At 34.5% G+C, this 20,034-nt stretch overlaps 1 protein-coding gene across 7 annotated transcripts in view; it reads right to left on the reverse strand.

Annotated features, from left to right (window-relative positions):
* DMXL1 (Dmx like 1) overlaps positions 1-20,034 on the reverse strand; it is a 152,927-nt gene that overhangs the window by 88,092 nt on the left and 44,801 nt on the right. For all 7 annotated transcript variants that reach the window (XM_037029048.1, XM_037029074.1, XM_037029073.1 and 4 more), the window contains exons 8-17: positions 17,210-17,396; positions 15,831-15,999; positions 12,775-12,987; positions 10,115-10,368; positions 9,332-10,010; positions 9,126-9,247; positions 6,612-6,701; positions 6,429-6,531; positions 1,894-2,013; positions 1,393-1,611 (exon numbers count right to left, since the gene is read on the reverse strand). In XM_037029048.1, the coding sequence (XP_036884943.1) occupies positions 1,393-1,611; positions 1,894-2,013; positions 6,429-6,531; positions 6,612-6,701; positions 9,126-9,247; positions 9,332-10,010; positions 10,115-10,368; positions 12,775-12,987; positions 15,831-15,999; positions 17,210-17,396 (2,156 nt within the window). The remainder of the gene's footprint in view (positions 1-1,392; positions 1,612-1,893; positions 2,014-6,428; positions 6,532-6,611; positions 6,702-9,125; positions 9,248-9,331; positions 10,011-10,114; positions 10,369-12,774; positions 12,988-15,830; positions 16,000-17,209; positions 17,397-20,034) is intronic.

Below are 20,034 nucleotides of genomic sequence, written 5' to 3' on the forward strand. Positions count from 1 at the left end.
CTCATTTCAACATAATTATAATATCTTTTTCCTAAAAGTGTCCTCAAGGAATACAGCAATATTGCAATATAGCCCAATTAGTATTGCCCACTGGATTCTCTGAGCTATACAGATAATAACAGCTTATCCTTCCCAACAGTCTTGACTAAAAAAATTCTTAAGACTCGGAAATAACACTTAACAGTAGTCTCCTCTCATCTGCACTTTGCTTTCTGTGGTTTCAACTGCCAGCAATCAAATGATAAATTAAAAACTTCAGGAATAAGCAAATTACAAATTTTAAACTGCATGCCATTCTGAGTGGCGTGATGAAATCTCATGCTGTCTAGGCCTGTCCTGCCTAGAACAGAACCATCCCTTTATCCACTGTACCTACACTGTGTGTGCTACCAGGCTGTTAGCCACTCAGCAGCCATCCCAGCTATCAGATTGACTGTTGCTGTGGTATTGCAGTGCTTGGGTCCAAGTTACCCTTGTTTTACTTAATAATGGCCCCAAAGCACAAGAATAGTGATGTTGGCAATATGGATAATTCAAAAAGAAAAGCCACAAAGTGCTTCCTTTCAGTGAAAAGGTATGTATGCACAGGAAAAGGTATGTATGCACAAGCTTGGTAAAGCAAACCCTAGAGATTGTGATTCAGCAGGTCTAGGGTGCAGCCCAAGAATTTTTATTTCCAACAAGTTCCCAGGTAATGCTGATGCTAGTCTGGGGACCACAATTTGAGCACAGCTGCCCTAAGATAAAGATAATAAATATACATCAGGAACCACACACTCATAATCGTTCACAGCAAACAGCTCCAGGCAGCACAACCAATACAATGGAACCTCAATTCTCAAACTTAATTTTGTTCTGGAAAACTCTTTAAGAAGCAATTTGTTCACAAACTGAATCTTCTTTGTCACCTGAGAGACATGTGATTGATCATCCAGGTATCCACATGAAGGAACTGTCAGGTCAAAAACTGAGAATTGAAGTTTTGTGTGACAATCGAGACATTTTTTTGGAGAACAACTTGGCCAAGAACCAAATTGTTCAAGAACCGAGTGAGATGTTTAAGAACTACGGTTTTTGTTATCAAAGTTGGCAAATAAGATACAACCACATCACCATCTCTGCCCTAGAAACTTGCAGTTTGTTTTCTTTCACAAAAAGATAATGAGAATTTGTTTTAGAAATCAATATTTAAGACTATAATTGATAAATGTCAAAGTAATCTGAAAACAATGAGAAATTTAAGGTTTCAATGTAGGGTACTTAAAGATAGTCTTTCCATTTCTGCTTCTGTGTATATTTAAAAAGAGGTAGTTGCTCCTATTTTTAAATACCTAGTAAACACTCCTGGATTAAAAAGTTTGCTTAGATTTTTCCCCCACAAAATTTACAAACCTGCTGATGGCTTAACACTTATTATCTCAACTCCTTCTGGCAAATGCAACTCTTGGCTATAAACCATTTCTGAAGACAGAGTCAATTTGCTGGCACTCTGAAGATTTGCTCTGCAAGCCTGATACTTCTGTGCAAAAGGAGATAGGATCTTCTCTGGAGAAGAATAATGTTCTTCTGGCTGCCAAACTGCTTCAGATATTTTTGCATCTACTTTTTCATCTATAAAACATAAGAAAAAAACAAAACTGAAGGGAGCAGGGAGAACCCTTTAAGCATTATAATTGATATATTTCATAATCCAAAACTGCCTCATAAAATTAAAAAGTAAACATATTAATGATTCTTTATAACAAGAAAATCAGAAATCATTTTGCTTTTTTAATTAACTGAATAAACTGTATTATCATCACTCAGTAAGAATAGCTTTAAAAGCATACACTGACTAATCATACATAATTTGTTAATTTAAGCCTACTTAAAGTTAAAAAAGAAACGACCTACCCAGTAAGACAGGAGTAGACTTTAAATGTAAATTCCACATGTGTAACAATGAATGGTTGTCCTGAGTGCACTCTATTACAATTAGGTAGAATTTTTCAGAAAATCCATTAGGTGAGCTGCCTGTTGGTATTAATAATATTTTTCACTATCAACATGAACAAATGAGACAACTTATGAAATATACCAACTTAAAATAACTAATTAAAAAATCAAAACTCTTATCTACAGTTCCAAATATAAAGTGGAATTATAGAATAGAATCTTCTTTATCACATGAATTTGTATTAACTTAAAATTTTAACAAGTATGCTATGCTTAAATTTAATTTTGAATTGATAGGCTTAAAAAATCACATATTACAGTTTTCACTAACACAATGGTCACATAGATTAGGCCACATTACGTAAGAAATTTCTGGATAGGAACTATGTGGTAGGTACTTTAAGTCAACATATCATGATGAAAATTGTACTGCTAAACATATTTTAAAATAAGTAAGACCTGTAATGAAATGACCTATTAACAATGTTTATCTAAGGACCAATATATAAGTATTCATTATCCAACATAGTATTCAGTAATTTTTTCTTAGTATAATTGCATAGTTTAAGCAGCACATAAGTTGTTCAAAATAAACAAAAAAAGCATCTAAAATATATCATAAAATCAGTAGTTCATTACTGACTGAAAAAACTTTTTTAAAATATTAGATTTTAATCCAAGTTATTTTTGTTTTCATTGTGCACAAAATTATGTAAAGAACATTACATTATAGAAAATATATAAATCAAAGACCATATTAGTCAGTGAGACACTATTATTAGAGTGCAATCATTTTGTCCTTTTAAAATTGCATAGGAAAAAAGTTTTCAAAGGAACACTAGGAAGGAAAGATAATCATAAATGACTTAAAAGACTAAATGAAAAGGTAACTTTAGTAATGTGTTCTAGGTGACTCAGGCATTTAAATTACATGAATTAAAAGAAAGGCAAAGATCAGAGATTATAAAAAGAAAAAATAACAAATAAATCTATTTCTAATATTTTTTTAACAAGAAAGAATGCCCCAATAATAATAACATTTGTAAAATGTTTCTTCTCTTCTTGACATTACAACAAAATAAAAGGAAAACAAACATAATTCCTTGGGGGTATATGCTGGAAAACTCTGATAATAAAGGTAATCATTTTTGAGTAAAAGTAATAACTCTTTGAATACGTTAAGAAAAACTAGAAAAAATACTTAGTCTTAAAGAAAAAAGTTAAACATTAAAGATTTATAGAAAAGAAAATGTTAGAACAGATGAAGATCATAGCAAAACTCAAACTTAAGCATAGGACAGTAATTTCTCTAAAAGGTCTTACAAAAAGTTGGATTGTTAACGATTCTAATGTATTTATTAGTACCTTAATGTAAAACACAGAAAATAAAGAACATTTTGTTGATATAAATAACCCTTTGTCCTGTACTTGACATCTTTATTTCCCTTTTTTAGCATCTTTCCATCATTATATTCAGAGGTTACAAAATCTTTGGAAGTGTCTTTGTACAGTTATGAATTCTCAGGGAAAATGACAGAAGAGTAAGTGAAAGCACTGAGAAATTAAAGTGCAGAAGTCAAAGAAGTACCTCTTAAAGGAAAAAGAAAAGGAAGAGAAAAAAGGTAGAACAAAGAAACAATGTACAAGAGGAGTAAAAAATATAATCTGGAACAAGTAAAAATAGAGTTATTAATATCACTTGAAGCTTATAACTGACTTTTAAAGCAACAGGTATGCGCTATATGATTGCTTTGTAAAACAAGTCATTTTGTGTTTGGCTTGGTCCTGTAAATAAAAATGATGACCGAGAGATTTTAGCTTTATTTTTCTATTATCCTTTATGCAAATAAATAGTAAATATCAAGTGAAGGCATTTAAATAATTTCCAAAATTGTTTAATTATAAAAGTATTAATTAAGACACTTAGCTTTAAAAAAATAATTGATAAACCTCCTTCAATTTCTTCAAAATCCCTAAGAATAAAAAAGTGGTGGAGGTAAATGCAGACAACTGTTCTTGAACAATAAAACAAAACAAAAAAGACACTGGTATTGGACTTCTGGCCAAAATGGAAATGTAGGTAGACATGTTTCACTTTCTCACACAACCATAAGAAGGATCACAACTAATCTCAAAACAGAATACAACCAGAACTGTCATAAACTGAACTGTATGGAAGTCCGACCACCAAGGACAAGAAAGAAATATTCATCCAGATGGGTAGGAGGGGTGGAGATGGGGAGTTGAGCAGAGAGGACACAGTGTGGCAGTGGTGGTGAGGCAGCGGCAGTTGGTGAAAAAGGTGGTCTCACATTCACTTGTGGTGGATAAAAACTGGAAGGGACATTTGGGGAGTGAGCCATCCCAGCCCCAAGAACTTACCTCGCAGCTCAGAGTTCCAGGGCTGGAAAAACAAAGCCTCATAACTTCTGGCTATAAAACCCAGTGAGGGTTGGGGCAGTGGAAGAAACTGTTGATCTCTTATGAAAGTCCATTGAAAGGGCCCATAGGGTCCTAGAACATACGCAAATGCACCTACTCTGGGATTCAACACCAGGAAAGCAGCTAGACAGGCATCAGTTGCATGTACAAAGTGGGGGGAGTGACTGGAAATGGGATGAGAGCCAAGCAAGTGGCACTGTTCCCTTTCAGACCCCTTCCCCACATAGAGTGACACAAAGTGGCAAAGCAGGTTACCCGACCCTGGGAATACCTAAGGCTCCACCCCTCACAATGAAATAGGTATGCCAAGACTGAGTAAAAGAGCCTCTACCCAATACACAGATACAAACAGAGGGAAGCTGCCAAATTAAGGAGACAAAGATACATGGCCCAAATGAAAGAACAGATCAAAATTCAAGGAAAATTAGTAAGAGAAATGGAAGTAACCAACCTATCAGATGCACAGTTCAAAACACTGGTGACAAGGATGCTCAGAGAACTCAGTGCAAACGCACAAGGGAAGAAATGAAAGCTACATTAAGTGAAATAAAGAAAAATCCATAATAAAACCAACAGTGAAGGAAAAGAAGCTGAGGTTCAAATCAACAATTTAGAACACAAGGGGGAAATAAACGGTCAACCAGTACAGAATGAAGAAACAAGAATTCAAAAAAAAAAACAAGGAGAAAATAAGAAGACTCTGGGACATCTCCAAAAGTGCCAACATTCGAATCATTGGGATGCCAGAAGGAAAAGAGGCAGAGCAAGAAATTGAAAATTTATTTGAAAAAATAATGAAAGAAAACTTTCCTAATTTGGTGGAGGAAATAGACATACAAAAGTCCAAGAAACACAGAGAATCCCAAACAAGTTGGACCCAAAGAGGGCAACGCCAAGACACTTCACAATTAAAATGCCAAAGGTTACACATACAAAGAGNCAAAAAAAAAAACAAGGAGAAAATAAGAAGACTCTGGGACATCTCCAAAAGTGCCAACATCCGAATCATTGGGATGCCAGAAGGAAAAGAGGCAGAGCAAGAAATTGAAAATTTATTTGAAAAAATAATGAAAGAAAACTTTCCTAATTTGGTGGAGGAAATAGACATACAAAAGTCCAAGAAACACAGAGAATCCCAAACAAGTTGGACCCAAAGAGGGCAACGCCAAGACACTTCACAATTAAAATGCCAAAGGTTACACATACAAAGAGAATCTTAAGAGCAGCAAGGGAAAAGAGAATTAATTACCTACAAAGGAGCTCCTATTAGACTATTAGATGATTTCTCAAAAGAAACTTTGGAGGCCAGAAGGGACTGGCAAGCAGTATTCAAAGCGATGAAAAGAAGAGACCTATAATCTAGATTACTCTATCCAGCAAAGCTATGATTTAGAATGAAAGGACAGATAAAGTGCTTCCCATACAAGGTAAAGCTAAAGGAGTTCATCATCACCAAGCCTTATTATATGGAATGTTAAAGGGACTTAGGACAAAGAAGACCAAAACTGTTCATAACAGTAAAATGACAACAAACTCACAACTATCAACAACTGAATCTAAAAAAACAAAAACTAAGCAAACAACTTGAACAGGAACAGAATCATAGAAATGAAGATCACATGGAGGATTATCAGCGCGGCAGGGAAGGTGAAAAATTGGGGAAAAGGCACAGGGATTAAGAAGCACAGTTGACAGGTACAAAACAGACAGGGGGATGTTAAGAATAGTAAAGGAAATGGAGAAGCCAAAGAATTTATATGCACAGACCCTGGACGTAAACTAAGTGGGGTGAATTGTTGGAAGGAAGAGGGGTACTGGGTGGAGAGTGGTAAAAAGAAAAAAATTGGGACAACTGTAATAACATAATTAATAAAACATACTTAGAAAAAGAAAAAGAAGATACTGGTATTTATGATAAATAATGCCACAAACCTACACAGAAAAATTTTAACTTCAAATAGATGATATGAAACATTATATCAATTTATTTTTATTAACTGCCTAACACATCATACAGATTACTTCTCATTACATACAAAATTCATCTTTACCTTCATCAGATAATATCCTGTCTTTTGCTATACTTTTCTTCTTAAGGTCATTTAAAATGAAGTCTTCTTGAAAAACATGAAGCAGCTGGGTTTTTCGACCTTGCTGAATGTAAATAAAAAGCAACATAAGTTTATATATATGTTATTTACCTAATACTAAGCAGCCAGAAAAATAATACTTACAAGTTTTGTAATAGGATCTAATGCGATAATACATCCTGGCCTGGCTGTTGACTGTTGACTTACGATGTTAAACACTTCACCAACATATTTCTGTTTTTAAAAAAATGGATAGCTCCTTTATTAAACAGTTAAATAAAATAATAACAACAATGTGAAATACCAAGAATAATAAATCAATAAGTATGTTTGATTGTGGCTAAATAAGTTCTCAAATCTCTTTTATATAAACATTCTAGGACTTTACCTTACTAAGGAATTACATAGTAATGAGTAAGAATTACAGTTCAGTTGGTGCACAGAAAAACAAAAGGAATTCTTGGTAATTTTAAGGGGAAAAAAGTATTTTATATCCATGAATGTAAAAGACTGACTTCAGTCTCATGGAACTGTTTGAAGAATCAATACTTTTTCAACATTAATTTTCAGGTGAGAAGGATTTCAAGTTGACATCCTCTTTATGTATGTATGCTGATTCCTTGAGCACTTATGTCCTGACTGCTGTAGTCAAAGTCATATTGTTAAATTCAGTTTTCATCATACTTGGTCTATCAGCAACACTTGATCCTGGTGATCAATCCCTCTCCCTTGAAATAACTTTCTCCACTTGCCTTCCATCATACACCACACTCATCTCACTTTTAACAATGGAATGTCCTTGGGTTCAATCCTTCTATCATTCTAATTTCCAACTATATTCTCCCCCTCAGTGATGTCATCTAGCTCCACAAATTCAAATTTAAATTTTAACAACTACTTTCATCTTCAGACTAGCCTCTGCCTAAATTCCAGAGAGTAGCCTACTAGATCTCTTAGATGTCAAACAGGTATCTCAAAATTAACATGTCTAAAGCCAAGCTCTTGAATATAACCTGCTGCACAAAATCTGCTTCTTATACATTTTTCTCATTTCACCTTGAGGCAATTCTATTTTTCCTAGGGCTCAGCCACAAACCTTGGGAGTCATCTTCTCTTTCTCACACAAACCCCATATTCAGTTCAACACTAACTATTCACTGTTCAAAACACATCCAGATTGGACAAATTCTTATTGTCTTTATCACTACCATTTGCCACCATTCTAAGTCCCTTTTACTCTCTCTGGGATTACTGTAATAGCTTCCTGAATGTGTCTGATTTCACTTCTCCCTTGTCTAATCTATATAGCAATCAGAGTAATCCTTTTAAAATCTAAGTGAGATCATCATATCACTCTGACATTTTCTTCAATGGGTTCTAGATTATTCAGAGTAAAAGCCAAAGTTAACACAATTACCAATGAGGCCGTATATGGGATGGCCAGGCTAACTTTCTAACTCATCGCAGACTACTTACTCTCCTGCCACCTTACTAATTCTGCTCCAACCACAATAATTTCCTTGCTGCTCCTTTACACACCAAACATGTTCTGGGCTCAGGATTTTTGCCCTGCCTCTTCTCCCATAACACTCTTTCTCTAAATATTCACATTGCTACCTTCATCATCTCCTTTAGGTCTATACTCAAGTGGTACCTTTTTCGTGAGGCTTTCCCTGACCAGCACCTTACTTGGCACTCCCTGCTACTCTAGCGACACTGTTGCTCTCCATCATATTTATTAATATATTTTTACCTTTTCCCTCTATATCCCTTCACTAGAATATAAGGTCTGATTTTTGTCTGTTTTGGTCATATCAATATTTCCAGCACTTAAAACAATTCTGAAAAATAGAAAAAACCCTCAACAAATATATAATTTCTACTAAAATGCTATACATGTGGTTTGAAAAAAACTACTCTGCAAAAGCATGAATTAGACATTTTTTAAAACTTAGTAATAAAACAGGATTACAGCATACCACTGACACCCATGCAATTTTGTAAGCAGGGCATTAACAAAAACATTAACTGGTAGCCGAGGAGACACCCTGAATCTCCTAAACAGAAAGCTTGGTATAGCTGACAGTTAACACAGGGAATATTTTAAAATACCAAAACCAAAAATGTGAAAATACTCTTTTGCAGGAGCTGCTGAAACAATACAGATAGTAGATTGCTATTAGCTAGGCACAGGAAGAAGTACTGCCTGTCACAAGACAAAAATTTTGCAATGGTGTTGAAAGGATTCCTGCTTATAATACAACAAAGCTGAGAGCTTTTTTCTTTCTTGGTTAAGATAAAAAATTCCACTACTGTTATTCCAGCTCCTTTTACCTAAAAAAAAAAAAAAAAAACCCTGCAAAAAACCCGACATATATTCCACATTGTACTGCCATTAGTCCTCATTTATCTCTGAGCAAAAATTATTACAGAAACACATACTGTAAGATACAAGACTTTACTTCTGAATAAACAAAACGGCTTCTTTTTAAAGGGATTTAGCATCGTTGTAATGGTACAATGCAGTTATGAAAAAAGTAAAATAACTAAACAACATACATTACAAATTATATGTCACAATTTTCAAATGTGCCCAATAAGTATAAATTAAGTACCTCTAAATCATATAATATGCTTACATTAAAACCATTTACTTACAGAAATTTCAGGATTGGAAAGCTCACTTAGAAGTTTCTTGGCATCAATAACTGCTTCATATAATCTCAGATATTGTCCATCACTTGCTACAAAGCATGCACTAGGAGAGTTGCAGTATGCACCTACGAAGTATTTACAAACATTTAAACCTTAAGCAAAAATATCAGAAAAACCTAAAATTATTGAATAAAAATCTGAACACTTACCGAGACAGTAACTGGGTATAAGAGTAGGTAGCCATGCCACATTGGAAAATGCAGAAACATGAAGAGAATTAATCCGGGCAAGCTCAGAAACACCTCCAGAAAAAGACAATGGCCCAACTGGATCAACCCTCCAAAGAATTAGTTCACTATAAACTGATTTGGGATCCTGAAATGCCATGTCAATGGTGTTCTTATTCTGTTGTGCCAAATCTTCAGTATTTAAAACATCATAAGGTTGTTTTTGGTTATCAACCTCTGGTGTCCTTAATGCATTATGGTGTGATGTTGTCAACAATAATGGTAATACTGAATGGCAAGCTAAATCATTAAGATGAAAGCGATGACCACAGTATCTGGATTTGTGCGAAATACTGAGAACTGTAGAAAAAGCAGATTCCTCTGCAAAACTAACTAGCCACTGATTCAGAGAGCCATCGGCGTGCTTTGAAATCATCATAACATTAGGGGTAAAAATACTTAATTTTAAGCTATTAGTTGATTTACTGTGACCAGCAGAGATAAGCATTGATGTGGAACGTGTGAGGCTAGAAGGCTTTTGTTTCCCTTGCTGAATGGCCAAGTCAACGTTCTTGGTACAGGCATACATCACTATGCTTTTACAGAGAGAGTTCGCATCACCTGTGGGGAAAGCGACAGGAATTCTGGAAACAAAGGACACCTAGAATTTAAAAAGTGAGCATTAGAATGCATGAACTTATATAAAGATGTATTACAAAGCTGTACCCACATTTAACAAGAGTAGCTCTCCAGAGGATCAAGTACCTGTACTTGTCGAAACATACCAGGCTGGTATTCATCCAGCCAATCCACATGCCAAACCAGCAAAGAGCCATCCATGGGATGAATACTGAATAGCATGTCTGCATTTTTACTCCATTCAGAGAGAAGTACTTCAATCTGATGATCAATGGCAGCTGATGGTAATGGTACAAAACTTGAGTTTGGTACCATTTTATCACCACCCAGTTCCTTCTTTTCATGATTTATTTTCAGATCATCGACACCATCATCCGTTTCTATAAGTAAAAGGGTTCATGAACCAAGTAAATATAATCAAGCTATTACCATAAATTAAGAAATATATTTAAAGATGCATTCAAGATGAAAAAGATAATAGTTTTCATAAACAAGAAATGGGCTCTCCTTTAAAAATAACTGCTCCAGGAATATACGGCCACTGAAGTTAACACAGTAATCAGAAGGCCTAGAGGACTGAGTCAGTGGAATACAGGTAGAAGCGCTATTATTGGACTGGAAAATAGGTAAACTGGTTTCTAAACCCAGTACCACAATTAACTACTCAAAGTGAGACATACTGCTTCTCTGAATCTTAGTTTTCCTCATGGTAAAAAGGAGTTGAAAGTGAGGCTATTATTCTAGGCTGAATTTTTAAAATATATTATTGAAATGTAACTTTTTTTATAATATCAGATTTATCAAAACCTGAGTCTGCTATATTAGCTATTCTCTAGCTGTTAGGTACTTATAACTGATACATTTTAAAGAAATCATTTAAAGGAATACATTTATAACAGCCCAATTTCCAGGCTTTCTCCAACACATAGGTGATCACAAATAAACTGGTACCACTCTGGCAAAATGGCTCAGTTGGTTGGAGCATCGTCCCACATACCAGAAGGTTGTGAGTTCAATTCCTGGTCAGGGCACACATCTAGGCTGTGAGTTTGATCCCTGGCCAGAGCGGGTAACCGATCAATGTTTTGATCGGTTACCTTCCTCTCTAAAATCAGTGAACATATCCTCAGGTGAGTATTAAAAAAATAAATAAGTAAATAAAAGTGAAATAAACTGGCATAACAACTTAATACAGGTAAATATGGATATTCTAACCTTTATTTCAAAGACCTTGGCCCCATTCCTGTTTAGGAATAGAGAGACTTTCTTAAAAGAAACTCAAAAAAAGGTTAAGACTGTTGATCAGATTTTAAAAATTGGTCAAGACATACAAATCATTAAGAACAAGAAAAATAATTCAATAGAAAATCAGGCAAAGGGCACAAAAAGGCAAATCACAGAAGGGTTAAAATAATTCTGTTCAATATGCTTCAAGAAAATGCCAAGTAAAACAAGATGCCATTCTCCCCATATTTATTGGCAAGGGAGAGAAATAGAATGAAAATATCCAGTGATTGCAAGGCTGTGAAAAAAATAATAAAATGATAAAACATTTCTGGAGGTCAATTTGGCAGAAGTTAATATGCCATACACTTGAAAGTACAACAAAACATTTAAAAAGTTATATTAAAAAGTTGGCAGACGTTAATACAATCTTAAAGTTTACACTCTGGCAATTCCATGTCTAGGAATCTATGTGATAGAAAATTTCACACAAAGATAAAAAGATATGTCACTGTACCATTATCAGTTTAGTGTAAAACAACTTAAATCAATTTAAATGTCCATCAATAAAGGAAATGCTAAAGTTTTCTCTTGACATGGAATACTCAGAAACTTAAAAAAATGATATTGAAAAGTTCCCGTACTGAATTTAAAAAGCAAGTTACAAAACACAATTTTTGTTTAAAACTGAACTCCCAAGTTAAAGGAAAAACTGCCTGTATAAATACATTGTAGGAAGATAGAAAAACATAAATGTAGAAGGACACTTACTTAAATATATGGAAACTTTATACCTATCTATATCATTTGATTCTTCTTCCTAATGAGCACATCCAATCTTAGAATCTTATAATTAAAACAAAACTTTTAAAAAATAAAAACATTTATGAACCACGAATGGTGAACCATTTATTCACCATTTATGAATCACAGCAGAGATGGCTAGCTGGCCATCACAAATTTGTGCTTCCTAGTCCTTAACACAGAATGACTAGCTATCCTGTCAAGGACTATAAGGACCCTGTGACGAGTGCTTTATTATGAAAGGAGAAAGTGATGTGTGCCAACTTTAAGTCAACGTTAAGAAATAGTTCTATTTTCTCCTCTTCCTCGCTCCCTACCTGACTAAGGCTAAATGCAAGAGTTTAAGGCCCCACTTAATGCTTCTCCAACTTTAACATTTATACAAATCACCTGGGGGTTTCATTAAACTACGGATTCTTGTTCAGGAGCTTTGGGTAGAACCTGAATCGTGCGTTTCTAACAAGCTCCTGGGTAATGTCAATGCTGCTAGTTCACAGATAGTCCTTTAAGTGGCAAGGCCCTAGGGACTGACCAAAGAAGCCCAAGTATGAAGAATCCTGAGTCCCCAAATCACCATGTGGAAGAAAGCTATCTGGTATAGAAACATCTACAATAAATTATTCAGTGAGCTAGTTCAATTGGTACTATGCCACTGTAATTTTGAAGTTTATTTCTGACAGTTACTAGTGTTACCCTAATACAAAATTCTTTGCTATTTTTACCAAATTTTATATTTTGTGCCCTTCTTAAAGCTTTACCTTCATCAGATTTTACATCTGCCTGATTAGAGTCTTCTACACTGGCCTCAGAAGATGGTTGTTCCAAACTTTTTCTAAGTTGCTGTAAAAAGACTTCCATGGACAAAGAAAAATGTAACTCTTTATTGTTTAGCCAGTGTACCACAAAAGGTCCACTCTTCTCTTCATTTTCACTTAGACTTAGAGATGTAATAGAAGGAAGAAGTGGAATGTCTGTAAAGAACAACAACAAAAAAAACAGTTAAAATTTCTATCATTTTAGCATATAAAACATCCAGGTCTCATATTTTTATTACACTGTTACACTACACATATCTTTAAACCTCAGTAATATATTTTATTTAACCTATAAATAAGACTCCCAACATAGTGTTTGCCAACAATTATTATTAATGATAGTGGACATAAATGGTAAATTTAATATACCTATAAAGGAATTAAAATTATATATTCTAGGTCATATAGCCTAATTTATTTTATATACATTTTCTTTAATTCTAAAAAATATTCTCATATGAAATGTCTATAATTTGTAGACATCTTAATAGGAAAATCTTCTTAATTTATATACATACTTTATTAAGAAACCTATGGTATTTTAATCTGGCCTACCATTCAAATGTCACCAATATGATGACAAAGAACTAGTGATTTATCTGATTAGCAACAACCTTCTTTCTTACTTAATAGACTGGCATACTAATTTTCTTAATGACCTACCCATCTAATTCTTAGATAGACACTGTTTATTTATCAGCATCAAGATTCAAGTTGGAAAGTAAAATTGAGGTTCCCTTCTTATATTCGAGAAGGCATTCAAGACAAACCAACTCAGTTTTAAAAAATATTCCTTGGTATTACTTTTGATATAACTGCTAAATTAAGCATACTGAAGTGTAAATTCAAAGTACATTATAACAATCTCTAACTAATAAAGGTCAAGAAAATATATCATACTAAATCACATCTAAATTTAGCTCATGCTGGTATCTGCTGAACAGTAAAGGCTGAAATGGACTGAAGGAATATAAACTGATTCTATGCTTCGTGAGAGGAAGGATCACACCTGTTTTGATCACCCCTGTATCGGCAGTTCCTACCACTATCTTTGATTCCCATACTGGCACAGACTAAAAACTGAATAAAAGTCTCGAGGGACTGAATTGCCAGTTCCACTGTTTCTAGGTGATACACACTAATGCCAGGGATTAAGAGAGTGCCCCCAAGAATCCTATTGGCTAGGACTTTCTGATTTTTGATTTACAATCAATCCAAAAGAGATCAACAATGCCTCTAGTGGATCACAGGCCTAGTTGTTAAGTAAGTACACAAGAAAGAGGAGCTAATGCTGGCTTTTAGCAGAAGCATTCCAGGAAAAAAACAAAGAAGAAAAGAAAAGCATCTCACATTTCTTCTGTCTCCTGACCTTACTTAAAGAATTTGATTAAAGTCATTTTTTTAATGAGAAATCTTCATGGAAAGGATATAAGAACTAGAACTGGGAGAGTATCTCTTAGAGCTCTTCTTCTGTTTCTACTTCTTTAAATGGGGCAAATAAGTGAAGCCAAATCTGAGAGCTGGTCCTCAAATAAGAAATACAGCATCCAGAGGGTTATTCCAACAGATCTAATTTTGGGAAAGGAATTTTCCATAGGGTCTAATTTAACTGCTAATAATATTATTTTGCTTTGATTTGTTCTACACATAGGAATTTTCCTTAGGGACCTATGACCTATGAAAAGTTTTTAGGAAGGTGGTAAAGCAGATGCTACATTGAAACTAAGGGTTTCCTTTTTTTGTAATCCCTTAGCCTTTTCCATTGAAGCGAGAATTCAAGATTTCTATATTCTCAGAATATTGTATTTTACTCAGCAGAGACTGAAAGTTATTCTACTGATCTTAGAATTGCCTCTGGGCATTATAACCTCTGTCAATGTATATATTTTAATAAAGGTAATGGTATTTTCTAAGCCTATATAATTTTTTAACACAAATAACCAATATTCTCCCCTTCACATTTTCTTGCCTCATGGATACTGTTAGAGCTGGGACTGTTGCCTACCAGATAAAAGTTAAGAAAACCATCAAATACTCTTCATTCCTACCAAAAGTATCTCTACTCTTTAACTTACCAGAGCACTACTCACTTTTATTCAAGTAACTAATGGACCATATTTATCGCTGTATTTCTTTGAAGAATGCAATATAGCAAAGTCCAGTGTGCTATATGAAAATAGGTGAAGCTAAATTTATACTTCAGAATATCCCCCAATACATATAACTCATCAATAGTGCTTATCTTCTAGGGAGAAGGACTAGGGTAGGACACAGGTGAAAAATGGCTTTTACGTTTCACTTTCTGCACAGATGGCATTACTCATATGCAAATATTGTTTTTCATTTTTTCTCCCTAGTAACAGTAAAAGGTTTTACTTTAAATTCCCCAACTGTGATCAGCTGTTTTTTCCCATTCTTTTTTCTTAATCTTTATTACAGTTTTTTCCATTACCAGTTAGTCCCCTTGTATCCCCTCCCCGCAGCAGTCACCATTTACTAAAATAATGAGCACTTCAATTCTTCCACCCAGATAGTCTAGATCTGTCAATCTAACAGACATATTTGACTACAGAAATAGGTTTCTTAATTCTTCAATTCTTAATTCTTTCTTTATAACTTCTAAATATTTCTGCTCTACTTCCGAAATGTCTCCAAAGATCAAGTACTAATACACTACTACTTTTAACTTAACAACTCTACAATAATGAAGAAGCACTACTCTGTGATGTTAACCTGTGTTAAGTATTAGCTCAAATCTCCACTTTAGAATAAACTAATAAAGAATCTAAATAGCTTTTTAAGATCTTAAATCATAAATCAAATCATAGCTTTAAGGAGCAAACAGAAACCCCACTTTGTGTAATCACTGAGTTGGCTATGATGAAAAATTAACTAAGAAAGTCATCTCCAATATTTTACCTATTTATAACTAAAAGTATAACTTGTTATAAAATCAATCTACTCAATTCAAAAACATGTTTTGAACAGTGCTTTATCACCTGTGGCTGGGTTGATGCTGGCTGCAATGTGAAAGTGGCAGAGTGCATTGGCATGCAGTGGAGTGTTTCTGTGGACCTGATGAGGGTCCTGCTGATGGGGCAGGTATCCAGTATGTGCTACAAGTGCAAGAGATCTCCTTCGGCCTCTACGGAAATGTCTCAGATTTACCTGTGTGGAAGAATCAACAAAGTAAAACTAATGCCTATGTTGTCATAAAGATATACATATAGGTTAAACAGTGGTTGTTAGACATTACAGATATTCTATTTCAGATGAGTTTGTATATACAAATATTTTTCAGCAGTTTTGTATAGCAAATTTGAAAGTTGAAGAAGCTTAGAACTTAAACTGCCTGACTCTTAACTATCACCCAATACACTGCAATTTGTACTTGATTTATTTTCTGGTAATTACTTTCCTGAACATAAAGGCAAAGTTTATAATAATGTGTTTGTGGACGATGATGTGTCTATGTATGTATGCTATTTTCTTTGTATCCAAAGCTTACCTCCTATGACCACAAAGCACTGAATAATACTACCATAATAAATTAAGGTGTTATTTCATAATTTACAAAGCATTTTCATAGATCATCTCATTTGACCCATAAGGCAGACATTGCAAATATTGTTATTCTCATCTTTCAAATGATAAAATAGTTTACACAGAATCCATGGTCTAAAAGTAGACAAGAATCATCAGATTCTAGTTGTTGAGTCTCCATGCATTGTATATTTAATAATATTCTGAACCACTACAATACTGTACTAATTTGAAAAATAGGTATTCTTAGTCATACAAAGCGTTCATAGATAAATCAATCTTGATTACTTCCCCTCTTCAATATTAAGAAAAACAATTCTAAAAATCTGCATTACTAGCCTATGTTCAATTAATACAAAAATCAAAAACTGAATTTACTTTCTACACTCCTTAGTAAAATAAATACTCGAAGTTCAAAGGGGCTCTAAAGATAACAACCATAGAACAGAATCTGACAAACTAATCATTCATGTAATTAAGACAGGACAAAACACCCCAAGCCCTAAAAAAAAACCCCTAATTTTTACAGTCACACCTTTGCTTTCTCAGATTTTAACTGACTTTGTTATTTTAGCTAAGAGAAGGGTAAGCACACTTTTGTTATCATTAGGTGAGCTAAAATTAATTTTGTAAGTAGTTTTTTGCTCTAGACAACATCCTAAAGAACACTTTTTCAACCAAATAAAACTAAAAATTGTCTGAGATTTTGTAAGACATATATATTTTTATAACTATCCATGTGACTTTTAATATTAATTAGAATAAGTGTTACAAAAAAGCAACATACAACAGGTTTTAAAACTTGTAGGAAATAACATCTAATAAAGACACTCACATCTAAAGTGTTTTGAACTCGTTCTTTACTGGAAGCATTTCTCTGGAAATTATTTGTTAAATTAATTGGTTCGGTCCAATGGTTGTCACCTCCATACAGGAAATAATCATTTGGTAAAAATGTCTCTACCCAAAGGCGACACACATTATCTTTGCAGTAAGTCAACAGTACATTACATACAGAAGCCCTAAGAAATAAAAAGATTTTAGAAGCAATAATATAAACTTCACACAGTATCACATTATACAATGTTTCGACAATGTACACAACTGAGATACAGATGAAGAAAATGTCAACATACATTTATGCAATGTATTTAGTCAAAACCATTACAATTGAGTGGGTATTTTATTTCATTGCATCAAATGCTTGCTAACCTATTTCTTTTCTGCCTAGATTCAGTACTTCTTGTTTCAATAATCTAAGATTCTTCTTACCACTAAATAAGAAAGACTAAAATCATGATATAATCTCTCAGTTAATAAGCAAAAGAGAACCACATCTATTAAAAAGATCTGACTTATTCAGTAGATGGTTATTTGAATTATTTCAAAATGCTTAATTGTTACTTCCTGTACAGGCACATGCACACTAGTCACTACCAGGCTACAGTAACTAGCCCTTTTATCCTCTCCTTGCCTAACACATACATATGCCAAAAGCAGTGAAGGGCAAGAATAGAAAATTTATAATAAAATAAGTACAGCCACCTCCTTTCTTAGTCATTCTCGATTTTCAGTGGATTTACTATATTGCAATCCACAAAATAAAAGCAAAATCAATTGCACATATATTAGTAAGCTCCCTAAGCATCAAGAGTTCAAAGGTTGAAACTCTATCAACAAAGACTACCTCTTATTCAGACACTCAGCAAATTTATAAAAAAGGAAAAGAAAGTCACAATATCCTGTAGTAGACACTTAGTCAAACATACTTGATTTAAAATGAACGATCAGCAGAAGGCTTCCATCAGTAACTCAGTAAGTTAAAAAAAATTTTAAAGAAATAAAAATATTCTGTAGCAGTCACTTTGTTAAACGCAGCTACCTGATTAAAAAAGGATGTGAACAAAGGGGAAGAAGGGAGAATGATGGCATGTTTTGTCTTGGTTCCTCTTCCCTTCAGCTTTCCTCTTCTACTGTCTCACCTCTTTCCCTCCCTCTTCCTTCCCTTCTTCCTCTGTCTGTTCCTCTTGATCCCCTTGCTACCCATTGAGAGACAGAATTGAGAACTTCTCTCTCTCAATTCTCAGCTTTTTCTCCTGCCCAAGCTGCCCTCCCTTGCCACCTCTCTTCTTCTGTACCTTCACCTCTCGCCCCTTCCTAAAGTGCCTCCTTTCTTTTTCACACTCTCTCCTTTCCCCATCCTCATGCCTCTCTCTCCCTCTTCAGGTTTTCTCTCTCTTTTTTCTCTAGTCTTCTTTGCCATTCTCCTATCCCTTTTCCCTCTCTGTTTCTTTCTAGAACATTCACACACACAGGCAGTGGTAATGAGATTAAATGTAAGCAAATAGAAACACAAGAAAATACCCAACATCAAAAGGAAATATGGAAAGTTCGACCTTCATAGTTCTAATTAGTAACTGACAGAATGGAAAGGCTTACCAAGGAAGAACAGAAGGTAGGAGACTAAAAACATGAAGAGACAGCAAGCAATCAGAAGAGGCATAAGAATTTAGGCAAGGACAATGAAATAAGCAAGAAAGGTACCCAATGCAGAAGCATGGAGAACACTTTGACCCTGAAAGGTGGGTGGTCCCTGGTGACTTTCTTCAGGATACTAGGCCTTAAGGACAGTTAATGTAAACAGCTGGCAGGTAATATATAAGCAGAATATGTAAGAAGTACTTTGATCTGTTTCAGTCACTTCATATCTTTCTTACTCACTTCTTCATCAGAGAGTTTTACTCTTTCTTCAATGGTATAGAATACTCAGGTATAGCCAATACAGAAAAAAAAGAAAAAGAAAAAGTATCACCTCAGAAGACAACCATGTGATGGGTAAGTGTCCCTAACACCCATCCTATTTTGATGTAACAACAAGAGACTAAAGACAGTTTGGAACTAATTATCTAAAACTAACTTTTGGAGGTTACTGGAGGATATAACCAAATCTCCCAACCTGTCCTACATTCATCACTTTTTAATTGGTAAAGAAGTATATGCTTATTACAAACACTTCCCCATTATTCTCGCTCAAGCCAGCAGAGTCCATTGCATAATGCATTGCCATTTTGGTTGAGGATCTTAATTTTATGGGAAAAGTAAACCAGCTGTATTACCCCCGTGACCGATGCCATATCACAAAGGGTAATGGTCTTTGATGGGATCTCTCTCATTTTCATGAGAAAGGGTCAGCTTTCCCACCATACACCTGCAGGAAGTAGGCAGTTTGTAAAACAAAAGTGAAAACTGAGAGAGCTCAGGGAGATTGGCTGGTTCTTAAATCACACAGATCCAAAAGTAAACTTCTGGAGACCTCTAAAAGACGCTGCAACTAATAGAAACTCTAGTTCTATTTCCCTATGTTGCAAAATTTAGTTGGTAAGAAATCAAATGAACACAGGCAGTATAAACAAACAAACAAACAAACAAACAAAAAACTGGTATGTCTCATTAATGTTATCAGGCATTGGTAATGGCCCATTTTAAGACATCTGCATGTGACCATTTTTGCCAACACTGAGTGAACATGGTCAGGACCAGATATGTCTATCCTCTCTTAAAAGATACAGTACTTCACAAGCCTCTTTTTTAAAAGTATGCTACTAATCTAGCAATAAATGAAAACACTTGGCTGTACCTCTGAAATGGTGTAATCTTCAG

The sequence above is a fragment of the Sturnira hondurensis genome, unplaced genomic scaffold, assembly GCF_014824575.4.
Source record: "Sturnira hondurensis isolate 20B ecotype Veracruz unplaced genomic scaffold, ASM1482457v3 Scaffold0001509, whole genome shotgun sequence".
Lineage (NCBI taxonomy): Eukaryota > Metazoa > Chordata > Mammalia > Chiroptera > Phyllostomidae > Sturnira > Sturnira hondurensis.